At 39.6% G+C, this 20,928-nt stretch overlaps 2 protein-coding genes across 2 annotated transcripts in view; both read right to left on the bottom strand.

Moving 5' to 3' along the window:
* The window catches only part of efnb3b (ephrin B3b), a 108,436-nt gene extending 103,924 nt beyond the window's left edge, over window positions 1-4,512 (bottom strand). Inside the window, exon 1 of the mRNA XM_039659712.2 lies at window positions 3,541-4,512. Within this exon, the coding sequence (XP_039515646.1) occupies window positions 3,541-3,689 (149 nt within the window). The 5' untranslated portion in view covers window positions 3,690-4,512. The remainder of the gene's footprint in view (window positions 1-3,540) is intronic.
* Window positions 4,513-6,287: 1,775 nt separating this feature from the next.
* Window positions 6,288-18,222, bottom strand: LOC120469395 (uncharacterized). Its single transcript, XM_039658361.2, has 6 exons — window positions 17,909-18,222; window positions 13,927-14,114; window positions 13,101-13,346; window positions 9,518-9,645; window positions 9,209-9,278; window positions 6,288-7,742 (listed from the first exon to the last, which is right to left on the bottom strand). Exons 1-6 carry the CDS (start codon window positions 17,988-17,990, stop codon window positions 7,593-7,595), a joined length of 864 nt encoding a protein of 287 aa, XP_039514295.1. The 5' UTR covers window positions 17,991-18,222; the 3' UTR covers window positions 6,288-7,592.
* Window positions 18,223-20,928: the final 2,706 nt, after the last annotated feature.

Genomic DNA, 20,928 nt, shown 5'->3' with positions numbered 1-20,928 from the left:
TCGCTCCCTCACTGCTCCCATCACTTCTCGGCTCTTTCGTCGTTCCTCTGAAAGCTACACATGTTTGTGATTTGGCGTGTGGAGGAGAGTGGCAGGGCCGGCGGGAGAGGCCGAGATGGAGGATAGTACTAGTGATGGATATAGATATGTGAATAAAACATTCTACAGGTGCAGGCCCTCATCTTCAAAGCACAGCTTCACTGATCCCTGTTAAATATACAGCACTGCCATGTAACCTTCATACTGCTACTTTCCAGTGTGAACTCCTGTAGCCTGGGGCAAAACCACACGGTCCAGATGTCTTGTAAGTTTGCATCGGCGTGAGCAAGCAGAGAAATTCACACTGCATAGTGTGTGTTTGTATACGTACACTCAGAACGCAGAATAAAAAGTGATTTTTGCGTTTTCTCTTCAGAATCGTTTCAATGTAAACATAGTCTGACACTCTAAAAATTGCTGGGTTGTTTTAACCCAACTTTGGGTAAAATATGGACAAACAAGCCATTGGGTTACATTTTTTAATTACATTTTAACCCAACGTTTGGATTCGTCCATATTTGACCCAAGGTTGGGTTAAAACAGCCCAGCATTTTTAGAGTGTCAGGCTATGTTTACACGGAAACGATTCTGAAGAGAAAACGCAAAAGTGGTGTTGCGTCATCACTTTTTATTCTGCGTTTAGATGAGCGTTTTGGGTGGGAAATCTGCATGCAAAAGTGTGTGAAATTCAATGTAGTATGCACTCCAGGCGGCTAGGAGTGCATACTACAAAACCACCAAGTCCACGCGCCTGCGTACAACCTTCACTGTCAAGCAGACTTTTGCGTTTTTACCGTTTACACGGGAACGCGGCGGTGGAGCGTTTTTAAGATTTCCACTCTGGAGGATGGTTTCACTTTTTTGCGTTTTTAAGCTTCAAAAACGCTGTCGCCGTGTAAACGAAAGGCACATCCGATAAAATATTTTTACGTTTTCACCCGTGAGCGTTCTCGTGTAAACAGGGCCTCAAGAAAACACACGGTACATTACAGTGGGTAACACAATGAGAGTGACTTACAAATAAACAAGACCATAACTTAATATGCCATTTATTATAGTGCTTAACTCTTTCTCCACTAGTGTGTTCTTAAAAGTTGCAAGATATTACACAATTTTCATTTCCCCCATTATATTTTGTCGTATGTATCGAAACATACATTGTTTAAGTTTCATTGGGTAAGTTTCATTAAAAAAAAGCAACATTTCGGGCAAAAGGCTGAGAAAATGTGTTTTTTTCAAAGACTGGATCAGATTCAGGATCAGGATGAAAATAAAAACAGTTGGAGTAGGTCTTGCACAGAGTAGGTCTTCAACATTTATTCGGTAACATTAGGCAGTTTTGAATATGCTTTTTTTAAGTTGAGGATGTGTTATTTTACATATGCCAATGATTACATTTGACATTGCTTGTTTGTGCGTCTTCTTCGCATGTCTTTTGATCAGGAGATTCAGTACTCTTTCAGAAGATGTGTCATCATAGCGCCCCCCTAGTATAACAGCGAAAACGTGGAAAGCCGAAAATTTCCATCAAAAACGTTCTCATAAAGATGGAAATTTCCGTCAATGGCGGGGAAAGAGTTAATACTGTTAATTAGCCTAAATATTAGGATTATAGATTAATCTGCCGATATTTGGCTAATTGAGATTTATGACATGAGCCGCTGCTTCATTTGCCAATTCAATGGAATGTCAGAAATTACATTACTGATTTAATTTTTCGATTGTAACTGAGTAAGCCAATAAAAGTGTTTGTGCATCGTCAGCATTATTGGTAGGCTACATTTGCTATAAGCATTAGCTAGCAAACAAATGTCGTTAGCCTAGCAGGGGAAACAAACATTTCAATCTACCAGTAATTGCTATAGGCTACAATAGCCTACTTACATCAACTATGATAATCGAACAAAATGCCATTGTGAGCCTTTCCACGGTGACATGAAGCGAATTCAAAACATTTAAAGTGCAAATAAAGCCGTGAGAAAACCACCACCTACTGTTGATCGCTTTAAATCGACTTACATCGATTACAATTGATTGAATTGGTTAAAAACGATTAGATGTGTTGCGTCTCACTCCCAGGTAAAGGTCAAGTAGAAAACGCGCGTTCACACACACCCCACCTGCGCGCGCACCCGCTTCAAATGAGTTCCCTCAAACCCCTGCTAGATTAACACAAGCAACACCGACAAGAACCCTCATTAAGAGCGTCTGCCAACGGCCACTGGGACAGAATAAACCCCCTCCACCCCCCAGCAGCATCTGTTGAAGCGCAGAGCCCGGTATATGCGCCACATGGACGCATTAAAAACCTATTCGTCTTTCAAGAGCTCGTGGCACCACTAATAGCCCCTCATAACCCACATACCGATTTAGACCGGGCACACAAGTGCTCCCACGACGCCGGGTGTCCATTTAAACAAGCCCAGTAATGACAGAAGGGCGAAAGAAAGAAAGGGGTCTGCTCAGCCATAAATCGTCGTTTATGTGCCGGACACGCAGCTTGCATTGGTTTCTTTGGCTCCCCACTAAATGAATTCGCAGTTGCTGGGTTGCAGAAACCTCCCCCTTATTTACCAATACACGAGAAATCTAATCGTAAATTGTCCAGTATTCCTTCCTGCGGCATGGGAAATCGTGTCACCTCCGTGACTGGAGTAATAAATTTTGCAGTGCGAAACGGGACTGATTGACCATCTAAAGTTAACACTTTCGTGTAAAACTTTTCACTTCAGGTGTCTACGCTAACTAGTCCACTGGAAGGTGTCGGACAAGAGTGAAAACCGACACCTTCTTTTGTTTTAACAGTCTTGACAGCAGATAGTCCACCAGTTGTGTTCAATTTCGTTTAAAACTTGAGTTGTAGGCTCAAACGTTATAAAGTTCGAGTATACACGGAGACTGAGTTTACTAGGCTAAATGAAAGTGAGAGGCTTTTGATAACCATGTATATTTTTATATAGGGGTCACGAAAAGTGAAAGTTTACCACTTTGCCAGAACATATTTTGTCGACCATGCTCTTGACAAGAAGAGAAAGTTCAAAGTTGGTGACTAAAAATAGTCCCGAGCACGTTCTCACAAGTTCAGCAAGAACATTTCCACAAAGATTACATTGTTTAGGCGAAAAAAATGCTTGGTGTTGAGCAACTAAAACTCATGCCAATCCAACTGGAGCGTATCTGAAGGAGAGGCAGGGAAATAATAAACAGCGGCGGCTAACTGTCGTAAAATTCCTCAACGCTCACCGTCAATGAAATGTGGCATTTATTAGTCTGGCGACATTGATGCTCGTAACTTCTGCAGACTAGTGATTATCCACTAAGGGTCTTGTCGGTGTAATAGCGCTTAACAGCTTTCTTTCCCTCCTGTGAGAGACATTTCAAAGCCGTCCTTCAACGATTTGTTTCGAAAACACGAGGCGATTTGAGTGTCTCCAACGCAAAGCTCTTCTTAAATAAATGGGAATAAACGCCGTGCCCAATGCCTTTAGTTGCGGCTCTTACCTTTTGTTCAAGGAATTCCAGTAGATGGGCTCCATGTTGGTCGCTGTGATCCCGAGTAAATCCACTAAGAACATCAGCAGAATTCCCAATCCATTTTCACAGCCTCGACTCGCCATTTGAAATCCCGAATTCCTTCTGTTTACTCCCATCAAATCTGTGTGGGATACTCTCCCAGAGGATGGAGATCTCTAGGACTCTCGGAACAAAGCGTTCAGGTGAATCCGTCAGTGTGATTCAGGAACAACGTGTTTGGGGAGCCTGCATGGATATCTGCGAAACACGGGGAGATTAGATCAAACAAAGGTGCAGTCTAAGTGGATTTAAGCAGGGTCTTTGGGGGAAAGTCGCTCGTGGACGAAACTCCTGCGCAATTCAATTCCCACAGCCGTTTTGCTCGCAAAGAGTTTACTTTTCCAAAAATTCCCGATGCTTATTTTTTCCCCAAGGCGTTTAGGCTGGACCAATCTTTCCTATTCCCTTTCACTCCCACTTCATTCTGTTTCCCCGACGAAGTAGGACGGGAATGTGATGGATGATGGTTTGGATGGTTTCCTCTTCAGAAGAACATGTTGATGCTGGACAGATCTCGCTGTTTCTCTTCCTCACCTCTAGTTCTCCCACTGGATTTTCCTGCTTGCCTCTGAGATTCCAGTAATTCCGCATACACACAAATGAAATGTTGCAATCCAGATAATTAACGTGGGGGGAAAATGGCTAAACTAATTAATGCAAATTACAAGCAAGCATGAAAACTAATTTACAAATTATTGCCAGATTTTCCAGGGAGGAAAAATGTTGCAATCCTTATTCATGGGTTTCGGTTGCAGGGTATTTGCGAATGTGGCAAGTCATTAGATAGTTCATTTCTCGTCTGTCCTGCTTAGATTCTCTCGATGTGTCTCTCTCACTGGCTACAAATCCGACTAGTGAGACTTGTTCCTAACGCTCGGCGCACACTGACAGACTGAGTTGTTTGAGAAAGAGAGAGAGAGAGAGAGAGAGCGAGAGCGAGAGAGCAGTATGGCAAGCCGTTTTAACTTTTATTCATCCCCAGGATATGAATTCTTGATATCATCAATAGTAAAAATGCTAATAATTCGTGATATCAACAACGTCATCAGCTCACGGAAGTGCGAATTAACTAGTAAAAATATTGTATTTTCACTAGTTAAACGCCACCATTAGCTCTCATTCAAATTCATTTGTTGATATCAAGAATGTATTTCTTACTAGTTGAAATACCAGTTTCACAAATTAGAAATACAATTATTACTGGTAAATATCAGAATTGTTTCAACATTAATAAATATGTTACTAGTAAAAAAAACAAAAACAAATTCCTGATATCAAGAACTTGATTTTCACTAGTTGAAATGTTAATTCTTGATATCTGTAAATGTATTCCAACATGTTACATTTGTTATTTCTGATATCTGAAAAATGTATTTCCGATATCAGTAATTAGGAGTAATTTAATCAGATATCTAAAATGGCTTTCTTAGTAAAAAATAACATTCATGATATCAGAAATTAACTTGGTCACTATAGTGACAATTGAATTATTGATTTAATTTTTTTACTATTAGCAATTCAATTGTTGATATCAAGAACAGATATTTGCACTAGTAACCATGTAATTATAGTAGTAAGAAATCAATTTTTGATATCAACAATTGAATTTGAATGCCAGACTAGTTAAAACATAATTATAGACATCAAGAAATATAGTTTTTACTAGTTGAAATGTAATTCTTGATATCATGAATTTGTATTTTTGCGAGTGATGACATCATTATCGATATAAAAAATTAAAAAGTTTACTAGTTGAAATGTTATTCCTGATGTCAAAACTTGACATTGTAGCCTACCTAATAGAAATCTTTTCTGATATCAAAAATGCATACCCTGGGAATCAATAAAAGTCTAAACGGCTTGCCATAGAGGCACAGAGAGAGAGAGAGAGAGAGAGAGAGAGAGAGAGAGAGAGAGAGAGAGAGAGAGAGAGAGAGAGAGAGAGAGAGAGAGAGAGAGAGAGAGAGAGAGATAGGGGGGTGGGGGGTGCGCTCGAATAAGAAAAATCCCATCTTCCGGCTGGAGTGCGCGCTAACGGAGCGGATTTTTCTTTGGGGGATTTGTTTTTCCGCATGTAGAGGTGCTATTAAACCACATCACCAGTCATGAACACATCCATATACCAAGCATGCAGACATATTTCCCAATGCTCACGTAATTCTCCATAGTCTATACCTATAAATAAATAATAAGTCGCTGAACACACATTTTGTGACTCCTTCTTTTCCGTTTGAAATGATGATCGTGAATCAGCCGATCACACCGATCACCGCTGTGCGTTCAGAAGCGACGGCTTACGGAGCCACAGCGCCCCCGGCGCACTCGCTGGTAACGGTGCATGTAATAACATTTCATGCTGGTGGTAACGACACTAATGACAAGCTTAGTAAGATATGAAGCCGATAAAGAGCTTGTTTAATCAATAGTATCTCTACCGTCCATTTGAAACTGGAATGATTTTCAGCATTCTACGAAGGCTATGTGAAAAAGCGGCAATTAACTGTGTTTGTATGCCTGTCTATTTCATCTGAAAACAACAATTAAGAAGTGTACTATGAACTAAGCGCTGCTGCTGCTGATGGGACCCGAGGCGTGTGAACGGAGGACTAAAGCCTTGCTTACACTGACACCCAGCGGCCAAGGAATGATACTACAGTCCACTCACACACCAAATCACAACACTCATTTGGACAGCCACATCAATTTTATGTGATGTTAATACATTTTTTCGTTTTGTTTAAGCGCCATTACATTCATTTATTCATATATAGAGCAGTTGATAATGTCTAGTAAAAAGATACATTTGTTTACATTTACTTATACATTGTATTTTTTTCTGTAATATTTGTGCATATTTATAATCATAGAAAAAAAGGCAATTAAGTATTCTTAATACAACAATTTCAAGTGAAATTTTGATGTCATCTGGATTCAGTGAGTAACATTAGTCACATTGTATCTTAATGTTATTAAAATATGACTAACAAAAACAATGTAAGCTGCTCCAGGAAATTATTACATATTTGATGTGTTGTTCATCAGTAGTGTCAATCACACTCTAATGTAAAAAAGACTAATTAGGGTATTAAATATGCATAATTATATATCAATATTTGATCTGATAAACATGTTAGTTCAACAGAGTATGTGCTGTACACCCTTTTCAAAACATTATGATATGATATGTTTGTATTTCATTTTCAAAAGTACACAGACTAGGGCGTTTAGCCGGTCTGATGTGTATTTCTGTTTGTTTAGGTTTGTATATACTGTACATGTGTATGTGTATGGATGGGTATATACTGTGTGTATATATATCTATGTATATATATATTTGTGTGTGTGTGTGTATATATATATATATATATATATATATATATACATGTATATTTGCATTGGTTACTTGGATCATGTTTTGTAATGTTTTTATTAATGTTGTGTATTCCTCTTTTATTGTGAAGCACTTTGTGATTTTTCTGTGAAATGTGCTATATAAATAAATTTTAGTTACTTACTTACAAACCAATTACATGGTTTTTTAATTTAATATGCAACAGTTAACATGTTTCCTACCTCGGGACCAAGGAGGATACATTATTAAGGCAAGTGAGTAAAGGTTTTCATAATTTTTTAAAAGTGATACATCACCCGTCCCGAAATTGAAAATGCTGTCGTCCTTTACTCATCATCATGTTGTTCCAAACCTGTAGTTTCTTCTGTTGAACACAAAAGGGATTTTGAAGAATGGATTTTGAAGTATTTTTTCCCTACTATGAAAATCGACGGATATCGTCTGTCTGATTATCAACATTCTTCAAAATATCCTCTTGTGTGTTCAACAGAAGAAGCTTTTGTAGTTCACTTCAACCTGTGGTGCATCAAATACATATTCAAAGTACGATATAATTGGAAAACGATGCTTAAAGACAAAGTCTCACTGCGGGACACTGTTAAATACCCAGACAGACACTGTGCGCAGATCACAGAGGAGGGGGGATCTCATCATCGGTCTGTGTCGCAGTGTCCACGAGTCCTGGCTCTCTCCCCAGCCTGCGGGGTTTCAGCAGGTAATCCGAGTGGAGGGAGGAGTCGGTCAGGTCCACGAACCGCATGTAGCTCGCCTGCACCTTCTGAAAGAGGAACACAAGCACATCAACATGCTGGTTCAATGCCAGTTCGACAGATGCTGTTATTTAAACAGGTGGATTCTTCATAATGCCCAAAGATGGAAACGTCCTCAAGCCAAAGGTCACATGTCAGCACTGTTGTTTATTATGTCAGGGAGGAACCAGGCCTGATTCCAGAATTGCATCACTGAGGGCGATCTAGTGAAGTGCAGATGTAATGTGTTACCAACCACTCCACACTAGGTATTACATTTGAATTTGACTTAACTTTGAGACCTGCATTAAAGGAGTAGTTCACTTTAAAAAACTTTTGCTAATAATTTAGATCCAAGATGTCCATGTCTTTCGTTCTTCAGTCGAAAAGAAATGAAGGTTTTTGATGAAAACATTCCAGGATTTTCTCCATATAATGGACTTCAATGGGAACCAAACGGTTCAAGGTCCAAATGAGAGTTTCAGTGCAAACTACAAACTGTTCAAAGGGCTTTAAACGATTCCAGATGATGAATAAGGGTCTTATCAAGCGAAACGATCGCTCATTTAATAAATAAATAACAAAGTTTAAGTTTTATAAGCACAAATGGTCGCCTTGCTCTGTTCTGTGATGCCTTCGTGACTTTCCGGTTTAAACTCGTTCATCAAAATGAACAAATCTTTGTTCGAGTCATTTGGTTCAATGAACGAAATGAACGAATTGACTCAGAAAAAGATTTATTCATTTTAATGAACGAGTTCGAACAGGAGAGTTACGAAGGCATCACAGAACAGAGCAAGGCGAGCATTTGTGCTTATAAAACTTAAACTTAGTTTTTTGTTTTTTTCATTTGGACCTTGAATCGTTTGGTTCCCATTGAAGTCCATTATATGGAGAAAAATCCTGGAATGTTTTCATCAAAAACCTTAATTTCTTTTCGACTGAAGAAAGAAAGACATGGACATCTCGAATGACATGGGGGTGAGTAAACTATCAGCAAACGTTTTTTTCAAAAGTGAACTACTCCTTGAAGATTTCCATTGTTAGACATCCAGTCACACTATGGCATCAGGGAGCCGTTATCAATATGATAGGAGACTCGCGGAACGTCTGATAGCGAGGGGATTAATGAAGATGCCGAAGACAAAACGCTCCATGGTCACATGTTACACTTAAATTTTTTGACTTAGAGGCTGTTTCCGAAATCGCATGCTTCCCTACTATACAGTAGGCAAAAATCAGCATGTGACAAAAGAAGTATGTCTGAAATCACAGTACTCATAAAAGAGTAAAAAGTACCGGATTCGCTAACAGAGAAAACAGCCAATGGCGGAGAAAGTGTCAGCGAGAACCAAACGTCAGAGGAGGATCTGGCTCGGGGAGGAGAGAGAGAGCTCTGTTATTCTGTCATTTAGTTGCAGATGCTGCTGGATTCGAGCAGGTCCCGTTTTAGAGCTGTTCATTTATTCATGATGACCTCATTACAGGGGCTGACCTTAAACTCGGCTTCATAGTGAGTGCTCTCCCTGCAGGCCTGCTCCAGACTGTCTCGCAGCTGCTGGAGCCTGGAACACACACACATGCACCACTTCAAAATATTATTACAAGGAAGTGGAGAGGCAGCGTTGATGGTGACAGAAACAAAATCTATAAATTCTAGGGTTCCTGTAGAAAAGGGAGAGGGCAGAAAGATACAGAGAGAGAAACTGATGAAATGTACAAAAGGTGAGGAGAAGAAAGAGCTGAGATGCATCACGACAGGAATCTGGGCTGAGCAGGAGGGGAGTTTCATGTGTGTTTTTGCCTGTTTTGTAGCTCGGATATCTCTCGTTCATGTCTGTCCTGTAGGAGCCGTTTCTCTCCTTCTGCTTTCATGTCACACTCCTCACGAACACTTCTCTCGGCGTCCTGCACACACCTCCTCACACACTCCTGACACACAGAGGAAGGCAAGGAGAAGAATGAATCACTTGTTTCTTTAAACAGTGGCTCATATATTAGTATATCAATCAGTCGTTAGTCAGTTAATCAATAATTGCATCATAATTCTTAAATAAATCTAGCACTTTGGATATTTTCACTGCACATCATTCAGTCATGTAGGCTACAGCTATATTGTGGAAAGAGTACTGAAAAAACATACTCAAGTAAAAGTACCATTACATTCCAAAAAATGTAGTGTGAGTAGAGTAAAAAGTACTTGTCCAAAAAACTACTTGAGTAAGAGTAAAAAAGTAGCTTATTTAAAAGTACTCAAGAGTAGTGAGTAGTGAGTACTGAGGTGCGGATTCTAACCCTTATAATAAACACTGTGCACTACAATTTATAAATTAAAAAAATGCACATACTGGAATTCAAATATTTTGTTCTTTGTAAGAAAGATTGAAGAATATCTATCATCCATCTTTTTAAAATGCATCAAATCAGTACACTCATGACCATTTAAATCATATTATTTGGAAAGCATTTAAAATTAGGCGAAAAGCCACTGGGCCTGAGCATGTTATTGTTGCACATAAAATATCAATATTCATAACTGTGCAAAGAATTCAAAAACCTTTAGAAACTCATATGATAGTTCAGCATCACACACCAAGAGATGGCTTAAATAAAATAAAAAAATACCCAATTTCTCTCCAAAACGGTACCAATGTTAGTGTTTTGATAAATGAGAATCACTAATATTATCAGATTACCGCAACTAATGCACTGAAAAAGGCTAAGATAGTGAGCTAACACTAATAATTACACACTTTTATTCCATGCTATTAATAAATATGTTGCAATTTAAACGTAAATGCATTGTTCTAGAAGGGTGGCATCATCCCTTACATTTTACACGGCTACATTTACTCACACTGTAATGTTAATATAATTTGTAAGGAAAATCGTGCATTAAATAGGGAAGTTATATCCAGGAAACTTTTACAAAAGAAACAAACACACTTTGTCTCTGAAGTCTCGGCTAGTTTTATCAGCAGCATCCACAAAAAAAAAAAAGTTCAGCATGAAAAATGTTTTTGCGCAACTGCGCTTGCCAAATGAAGACGGATCATATAATGGATCAATAAAAAAAACGCTGTTTATTAACGAGCTGTGCTAATTTCTTTTTAAGAAATGCAGTTCAAGTTAACGACATGGTGCACTGATTCTGAATCTGGCGGCATGGCGAGCGCGAGACGCGGCAGTGCACAGATCGTGACGCGCGTCTCTATAGTGAAGGAAATGGGAGCGGGAATTCACCGCATTATGAACTCGTCTCGCAATACCCCCAACCTCAGACCAAATGTTTGGCCATGTAGACAGGCCAGCCTATATAAATATCATATTAAGCAGAAATGTGAAATGTAGGCTACCTTAGCATATTAGAGGAAGACGCTGATATCTGGATTGAATTGATGCGTGAAGAATGCACTTCCACAGCAGTCACGAGCAGGAATAGGCGGTAAGTTTTCTATGCTTAATTTGAATTGATGACAGTCACGAGACCGATTACTCGATCCAATCACGTTGATGGATAAAAATAAAATTAAAACAAGCATGTAACGAGTAACGGCCACAAACAGAAGGAAAATAGCGGAGAAAAAGTACCGATACATCACTTAAAATGTACTCAAGTAAAAGTAAAATTACACAATTTTAAACTTACTCAAAAAAGTACAATTTCTGAAAAAAACTACTTAATTACAGTAACGTGAGTATTTGTAATTCGTTACTTTACACCCCAGCGTGTTGTCTTGTCTGAAAGGGTGGTTTAAGCCCCGTTTACACGAGAACGATTCCGGGTGAAAACGTAAAAATATTTTATCGGATGTGCCTTTCGTTTACACGGCGACGGCGTTTTTGAGGCTTAAAAACGCAAAAAAAAAAAAAAAAAAAAAAAAAAAGTTTAAACCACCCTCCAGAGTGGAAATCTTAAAAACGCTCCACACCGCCGCGTTCCTGTGTAAAAAAGGTAAAAACGCCAAAGTTTGCTTGACAGTGAAGGTTGTGCGCAGGCACGCGGACTTGGTGTTGTTTATGCACTCTTAGCCACCTGAAGTGCATACTACATTGAATTTCACACACTTTTGCGTCACCATCTGCACGCGGATTTCCCACCCAAAACGCTCGTCTAAACGCAGAATAAAAACTGATAACGCAACGCCGCTTTTGCGTTTTCTCTTCAGAATCGTTTCCGTGTATAGCCTAAGTTACACACCTGTTCCCTGTTCTGTTGATTGTTTTTCCTTATTGCCCCGTACACTTTGTATGATTTTGGGCTGTCAAATGAAAGTTGACCTATCGTGGATATTGATTTCTGTCGTGGCTCCCAAACGGTGGTTCTACGTCAAACAGTGAGAGGTTCAACGACGGCCGTTGTCGCGGTCTTGCGACCAAAGATAGCCTACAATATTTTTCTGACAGTTTCAGTAATTTAGCATGATCTTCTCACCGTGTGTTTGCTTCTACAACATACTGACTAGCCAATAATAATGCAACATGAAATTGCGTATCAACGCAACTCAAAACTATTTACCTCAAGCTCCATTTACAAGATTGGCAAGCCAAATTGGCCTTTTTTCCCTAGCCATGACCGCGTCCATATTCTCCCCTAACATAAAAACCACAATTGCCAAAGTGCGATTCATCTTCTCCAAGGTAAGCAAAACTAAGATGCAGCTTTACAGTAAACTATGCTTCTCCATCCATTGTTTATGGTTACTTTACTTTACTGTGAAGCTTACTTTACTTCACCATATACTTTATTGTGTATGATTTATGATTTGTACAGTTTTTTGGTTCTTTTTTGGTTCTTTGGTTGTGCCTACTTCTATGAGGGATCATTCAATTACAGAAATTCTATGAAATCTTTCAATCCTCAGTAAAATGTTCAGTGATTCTTGATGCAACTGGCACCATGCATCTCAATTTAATATAATATTGTTACAGGCGAAACCTACTGTTTTGAGGAATGTAATTAAACAATTATTAGACAAAACAACCCCCCAAAAAACTATTTGGTTAGTGGAAGCCTAGAGGCGGTCCACATATTTATTTGCATAGTAAATGCGTTACTGCACAAGCATGATAATATAGTCAGCCGGACATTATTGCAAACTAAATTGCACATTGTCCAATCATTTTCTTTTGCATGTTTACTACAGACCTTATTTTACTTATTACCCCATTATCAAAACCCATAGGAAAATCTCGAGGGACAAATTAGTCTTCCGTGTTTTAACGTCACGACGGCAGCACTTTATTGCCCTAAAACGTAACTTTATTGCCCTAAAACGACATGTTTACATACCAAACAAGTGCTCTTATGAAGCTGACCTCACCACAATGTACTGTATTTGGTTTATAATTGTGGGAATCAAACATCCAAAAATAAAGGCACACACCTGAGTCTCTTCTCGTACGGTTTGTATTATTGTCTCTCTGGTCTCCTCTGCCTCTTTGTTCAGCTGTTCTCGCAGCTTCCCACAGGCTTCCCCTACGGCCTGGACCTTCTCTTCCTCCATCTGAGCCTTCAGGCCTTCACAACGAGCTCTGAACTGGGCCTGAAGCTCGGCCTGAAGCTCTCGCCTCATTTCAGCCTCCAGCCTGTCCCTCGCTCGCAGGGCCTCCCGAAACCGGGCCTGCAGACTCTGGGGAACACGTGAACGAGAGGAAGAGGGTTGAAAACCGATGAGGAGGACAGAGAAGGATGAAAGTGTTGGGGTGAATGCGAAAAGAGGTAGAGAGAACACAAAGAGACATGGCGTTGGGGAGGGAGAGGAAGAAATGGATGGATGATCAGTGTTGGCAGGGCAACTGTACTGGGCTGATGAAGAGGGGAGTCATCTTTGGGTTTGGCTGCTGCTTGCTTTCCCTGGAGAGCAATTACACAAGCAATTACACCCTATTACAAAAGCTCTTCTCATTTCTCCGACACAATGGCGAAGATTTGACTGCTACTGGCATTGGAGTCGAAACCGGATCATTCGTTAAATCTGACACTCGGACGCAGCGAGGATTAAGCTGCTGCTACTGGACAGGGAAAAAGAAGTTGAATTAGAGTCTTTTTATCAGAAAGTTTTAATCAAGTCCTAATCAAATCTCTCCAGACTGCTTCCCTGGAGACTGAAATATGGCTTTCTGAATTGCAGGAGACACAGTGTTGCAGTCTAATACGTCTCTATTAATTACTTTTTCGACACGGTTCACTTGAGGATTACAAATATTCACCTCCTCTTGGAGTTTAAGGGCAGCACGTTTCTCCTCCTCTGCCAACTGCTTGAATTCCTCCACGACGGGGGCGTCGGGCTGTTCCCGTCCAATCGCAGGTCGGGAATTGACCAAGTTTGGAGCCAATTTTAGGTGGTTGTCTGTTCTAGCGTCGGGAGATGACCACGGACACAGCCGTTCTCCTAGTTCTGATAGAAGAAGTGGTTTTAGCATGAGAGTCAGCGGTTGCAACAGGTGGCAACTGATTACGATGATCGTATAAAAATGAAATAAACGGAAGATCTTAAACGGAAGATGCACATAGGAAATAAAAACCATAAATGTTATCTCTAATATCTCACTCGTTTATCCTGGACGCTTAATAGAGAGCAAACGAAAACTTTGGTTTAAGTCTTTCCACATGTCCCTCCTGTGGAAAAAGAGCCACGTGACTCTTTCTAGAGTTTCAGAAGAGAAACATCTCAAACTGTGCTCAGAGACCCAAGTCTGTAATGTAAAGAGCTACCCCAAATATCAAGTATGTTGTCCACGTTCATGTACAGTTTTATTCTTAAAGTCAACAGTTGTTTTATTTGTGTCGACTTCTTATCTATCCTAAATCTTCGTATTCACTTTTTTGTATTCGTCATTCCGTGCCTGTGAATCGTCAAAACACCTCTTGAAATGCTTGCTACGAATGCAAATAATGCATAAAATAAAAAATTTTTTTGACCGGACAAAAGTTTCGGAGGCAAAACTATTTGGCGAAAACATTTGCAAGGACCTTAAAGGATTAGTTCACTTTTGAAAAAACTTTTGCTGATAATTTACTCACCCCCATGTCATCCAAGATGTCCATGTCTTTCTTTCCTCAGTCGAAAAGAAATTAAGGTTTTTGATGGAAACATTCCAGGATTTTTCTCCATATAATGGACTTCACTGGGAACCAAACGGTTCAAGGTCCAAAAGACAGTTAATAACAGTTTCAGATGCAGCTTCAAATGTCTTTAAACGACACCAGACGATGAATAAGGGTCTTATCATGCGAAACGATCGGTTATTTCAAAACTTATTCCAAAAATGTAACTTTTCTAAGGACAAATGCTAGCCTTGATATATTCTCTGAGGCACGTTTGTAACGTCACGTAATACGTAATTACGTTCAAAAGGTCACGGGCGACGTAGCCGGAAGTACAGAATCAAAATCGTCCGACAACGTTGTTTTACCTTTTAATTCCTTTTTTTGTAAACGGTGTTTGAGTTAGTTTGCACATTCAACCTATGCGTTCAACTTGTAAACACTGACTCTGTACTTTCGGCTACGTCGCCCGTGACCTTTTGAACGTAATTACGTAATACGTGACGTTGCAAATGCGCCTCATAGAATATAGCAAGGCTAGCTTAAAAAAGTTACATTTTTGGAATAAGTTTTGAAATAACCGATCGTTTCGCATGATAAGACCCTTATTCATCGTCTGGTGTCGTTTAAAGACATTTGAAGCTGCATCTGAAACTGTTATTAACTGTCTTTTGGACCTTGAACCATCCGGTTCCCATTGAAGTCCATTATATGGAGAAAAATCCTGGAATGTTTTCATCAAAAACCTTAATTTCTTTTCGACTGAGGAAAGAAAGACATGGACATCTTGGATCAGACTGATCTCATGAAGTAGCGTGTGTATGACACGCCAGTTCGTATTTCCATTTTTGGCGTGCTATCAACACGCATAATCGCTTTTCAGCATGTTTATGAACGCCGTTGACTTAAAGTTATTACTGTATATATAAATATATGACTTACCTCAACCCCGTCCCTAAACCCAACCGTCACTGGGCTTAATGGCATTTATGAGTGTTCCCTTACCATCCTAGGAAAAAAAAAGATCGCTCCCCAGATGTAGATCTAAATTTTGCTTTGTTTTGAGCGGACATTTGACGGCGTGTACAGACTCACTCGGACGTTAATGGCGTAGACATACACGCGGATAGCTCAAAATGCGTAGAGATAACATGCCACTTGACTCGAAAGTGGCGTGTATGTTTACGCAAAAGTCATGATGTCATGTTGAAACCAGACACAACTGTTGTCGCAAGAAGCTGTCCGCGGCAAAGCAACCGCTGTAAATCCACGCATCGACTGGACAACCAATGACGATCGTACACACCATCATTGGACAAAAATCAGAAATCAGACAGAACAAGAAAGAAAAGGGAGAGAGAAAAAAGCGCAATAGAACAAATACAAGAAACGCAGATCGCAACAGTCCTTCGTATCAGTAGTAGCTTCAGGATTGTTACGACCTTTATTCTTGTATTTCTGTTTGGAATCTGCTGGATTTGCATTTGTCATTTTATTGTGTCCATTGTGTCAGGTGTATAGACATGGTGTAAGAAGTTTCAGGAGAAACATCTAATAATAGACATGAAACATAAATAGTTAGATACTTCACCCAAAGTAGTACAGGTTTGGACCAACATTTTTCATTTTTGGGTGAACTATCCCTTTAAGACTTTGGGTGAAATACACTCACCTAAAAGATTATTAGGAACACCTGTTCAGTTTCTCATTAATGCAATTATCTAATCAACCAATCACATGGCAGTTGCTTCAATGCATTTAGGGGTGTGGTCCTGGTCAAGACAATCTCCTGAACTCCAAACTGAATGTCAGAATGGGAAAGAAAGGTGATTTAAGCAATTTTGAGCATGGCATGGTTGTTGGTGCCAGACAGGATCTGCTCAGTTACTGGGATTTTCACGCACAACCATTTCTAGGGTTTACAAAGAATGGTGTGAAAAGGGAAAAACATCCAGTATGCGGCAGTCCTGTGGGCGAAAATGCCTTGTTGATGCTAGAGGTCAGAGGAGAATGGGCCGACTGATTCAAGCTGATAGAAGAGCAACTTTGACTGAAATAACCACTCGTTACAACCGAGGTATGCAGCAAAGCATTTGTGAAGCCACAACACACACAACCTTGAGGCGGATGGGCTACAACAGCAGAAGACCCCACCGGGTACCACTCATCTCCACTACTAATAGGAAAAAGAGGCTACAATTTGACAGAGCTCACCAACATTGGACAGTTGAAGATTGGGAAAATGTCGCCTGGTCTGATGAGTCTCGATTTCAGATGGTAGAGTCAGAATTTGGCGTAAACAGAATGAGAACATGGATCCATCATGCCTTGTTACCACTGTGCAGGCTGGTGGTGGTGGTGTAATTGTGTGGGGGATGTTTTCTTGGCACACTTTAGGCCTCTTAGTGCCAATTGGGCATCGTTTAAATGCCACGGCCTACCTGAGCATTGTTTCTGACCATGTCCATCCCCTTACGGCCACCATGTCCCCATCCTCTGATGGCTACTTCCAGCAGGATAATGCACCATGTCCCAAAGCTCGAATCACTTCAAATTGGTTTCTTGAACATGACAATGAGTTGACTGTACTAAAATGGCCCCCACAGTCACCAGATCTCAACCCAATAGAGCATCTTTGGGATGTGGTGGAAGAATGCTTCCAGCACCTTGTTGAATCAATGCCACATAGAATTAAGGCAGTTCTGAAGGCAAAAGGGGGTCAAACAGTATTAGTATGGTGTTCCCAATAATCCTTTCGGTGAGTGTATACCTTTAAGTTTTAAACTTACATACATTTTTGTTTCTCTCAAATACATATTCATATTTTTTTTGTGGATGAACTTGTGTATCATTTTTGACCTCTTTCATTTACAAAAGTCCAGCAGCAGACTCTGCAGTAGTAAATACCAGAGTCCCACACCCTAGCAACCGTAGGCCATACTAACTCTATAAAAACTCATGGACGTGTGGAGGTTGATGGCACTGCTTGCTGCGAGTTTTACTCGGGTTGTCTGAGACACTGAATGTTCTGCCCTTCGGCATGAATTCAGATTACACTACCGGAGAGGAACCTATATGTGACCTGGTATGCGCTACTGAAGGCTTGAAGAGAGGATGTTTGTGTGGTATTAAGACTACACTCACCCAGAATGTGTGTGTGGAGCACTCTCTGTGTGCTCAGAGTCGTCCTGTTCACCATCTTCTCGAGAGACCTCGTGTCCCACATTTTGCCTTCACAAACACTGAACCTTGGTCCACAGAAGCACCAGAGATTCGTTGTTAAAACTCACAATTTTCTGCCCTCAACCACGTCTCATTTTCTTTCGGGATTTGTCTTTTCTCTCAGCCTTTGACTTGCTGATGGTCGCTTAGCAACATGGACAACAAAACAACAGACTGCGCGCTGCTTAGCATTCAAGAATGATTTGATCCAAGAGATTTCAGACAAGATGCCTGCCAGCGTGTGTGTGTGTGTGTGTGTGCGTTTTATTGTGTGGAAGTGTTTTATGAGCAGCCTCCCACTGCGCTAGTCATTTGAGATGTTTTGCTTCAGGGTTCATGCTCATTTGTGGGTCACAGTTTGTGCAATACAAAGAGCCTAAAATGGAATATAATGCTCAAAATGGAACCTCACAGATATTTGGAAACCAAAACGATGTAACAGAAATATTCCAAAATGATAAATCAAATCAAAAATTAATCCCAAAACTAAAACATTAAAATTACATATTAAACATTTATTTAAAATAGAAAACAAACACAGATTTTAACATTTTCTAAACGCAATATTATTGGTGCTTGCCCTTGCAAAAGTTGCTGCCATGATGCTAGCTGATGAGATAAGTGAATAACACTGATGTTTAAGTACATCACCCTGGATCTAAGCCTAAACTTGACATAAACTGTAAACTTGTACCTCAAATCTGATTGGTTGATTGGAAAGTTGTTAATTGGTTGGTACTTGGTGAAATAAATACCCACAGTAAATACCCACCGGAGTGCCACAGGGCTCAGTACATAGACCGCTTTTATTCTCCATTTACATCAAATCAGTATTCATCACCTCTTACATCGTTCTTATGAAGATACTCAACTAATTATCTTATTTCATCCCTCTAACAACCAGTTATCCTCATGAATCACTGCATTTGTAGCAAGCATTAATGTCTGGATGAAAGGCCATAATCTGAAGCGGGATTGATCAAAAAACCTCTGTTCATCCCTGTGAGGAAACAACTTTGCCAAACCTCATGACTCTCAACTCTTTTCACCCACACAGAAAGCAAACAACAACTTCTAGTCACACTTGACAACTTCCAGCCATTTGCGCCCACATATGAAGCAGATTCACCCAGCTGAACGTCCACAAAGTCAGACGTTTTCTCGACTCGGACAGTCAATGCTGAATGTCACACCTTCAACACATCATCGCTCTTTGCTTTTCCTCCTCGCATGACGTGCGAACAGCAACATCCTAACTAATCTTCAGATGCAGACACAGCTAAAGAACATTTTGTATGTTGGTTTAGATAAGAGATATGTAGTTCTAAATGTGTTTGTGTTTTCTAACTCAAAGTATTAAAGAGCATACACAACATCTGCAAAATTAAAACGCTAAAAGTTCAAAGCAAAGGGAGACATTTTCTGCTAACACAGGAGCTCTTGAAGCTCCGCCCTCTGTGCCGGGAGCTGCAGCTCATTTGCATTTAAAGGGACACACACAAAACGTGTTTTTGCTCATCCCCAAAAAGGAACCATTTTAACCATGCTACAAAAATTATCTGTGGGGTATTTTGAGCTAAAACTTCACATACACACTCTGGAGACATCAGAGGCTTATTTTACATCTTGTAAAAACGGGAGTTATACCACCACTTTAAAATAAGTTTTTTTTAGTTTTGTGTCTATTTTGCAAATTACATTTTACAGATTTTATTGTGTTCAATGTATAATTAACTTGATCTTCCAGTGAAAATAACTTATCTTTGGAGACATGTCCGACTTTTACAATCACTAAGTTCACATAATGACTCCTTCACAATCAACACTCACATCCAATACAAACCGCCCTACCTTTTTTTTATTCTTCGATAATCAATTAAACTCAGACTTTAGGTAAATATATGGAAATGATTCGCCATTTTATTGTGACTAAGAATGCTAACTTTTTTGTTAAGATTGTTTTTCATTCAAAATTTGATTTAAAAAAAAAATGTAACATAAAAAAAATCATTTTTTAATTAAAATTTACTTTAATATAACTTCTTTCCAATATGCCTCACACAATTTGTCTATATTGAAATTCTTGTAATACACTGCTGTAAAAAAAACAAAAAAAAAAACGAACAAAATGTTTCAAGAATTGCACTTTGAAACATCCTAACAAACGTCTTAGAATTTTATATTTTCAATATTTTTTTCTTAAGACAACTTCAGTGCCTATGATTGCGTTGAAATCGGCATGATATCACAGAACAAATGCTGGACGGGAGAAGTTACACGCCCATGAAGTTTAATACTTTGAGTTAGAGGTTTGTTCAAAGCATTCGCAATAGTAACTTACCTTTGCAAACACCACTAATTACGACATTTTTTTTACGTAAACATGTTTATTAATCTTAGCCACTGCGATCTACCTGTAGCAAACGGTTCCTCCGGGCAGAAAGAGCCACAAGCAGACCTGAATGAGATGGCTTTACAATCCAGGAAAACTGTACAAAATAAAAGGGGATGTGTTACACATTTGTACAAAAACTGAAGCTTTCAGCAGTGGATGTACTGTAATATGATGACTAGAGTATGTTTGGCAAGCCTGAAACATTCAAACCCACTGCTTTAAAGAGTAAATTACAGAACATAAACACAAGCTAAAAGTGTACATTTGTAAAAATGAAAAGACTCTCTCACACACACACATAAACAAACAAACACAAGTTATTATAAAAGGGAATGTGCCGCCTCAGCTAAAGCAACGAGGCTCATTGAGAGGCCGGAAACCAACCAGTCATTCACACACACTAAAGCAGATTACTGGCTTACAAAAATATATTCACAGCTGTCCACTGTAGCTTTATAACACATTTAACATTAGATAAACCGTCTCAGTCCATCATACACAGACCATCCCGGTGTCAAAATCATGGATTAAACCTGCTCCTGAAATA

This window comes from Pimephales promelas, chromosome 1 (assembly GCF_988280905.1).
Source record: "Pimephales promelas chromosome 1, fPimPro1.hap1.1, whole genome shotgun sequence".
NCBI classification, from domain to species: Eukaryota; Metazoa; Chordata; class Actinopteri; order Cypriniformes; family Leuciscidae; genus Pimephales; species Pimephales promelas.
This window is presented reverse-complemented; position numbering and strand designations above follow the sequence as displayed.

Coding starts and splice junctions, on each gene's coding strand:
- LOC120469395 (XM_039658361.2), bottom strand. CDS start 17,990: ATGTGGGACACGAGGTCTCTCGAGAAGATGGTGAACAGGACGACTCTG. Junction 14,115..17,908: donor GCTCCACACACACATTCTGG/GTGAGTGTAGTC, acceptor TTCTTCTATCAG/AACTAGGAGAACGGCTGTGT. Junction 9,646..13,100: donor CCGTACGAGAAGAGACTCAG/GTGTGTGCCTTT, acceptor TCTGTGTGTCAG/GAGTGTGTGAGGAGGTGTGT.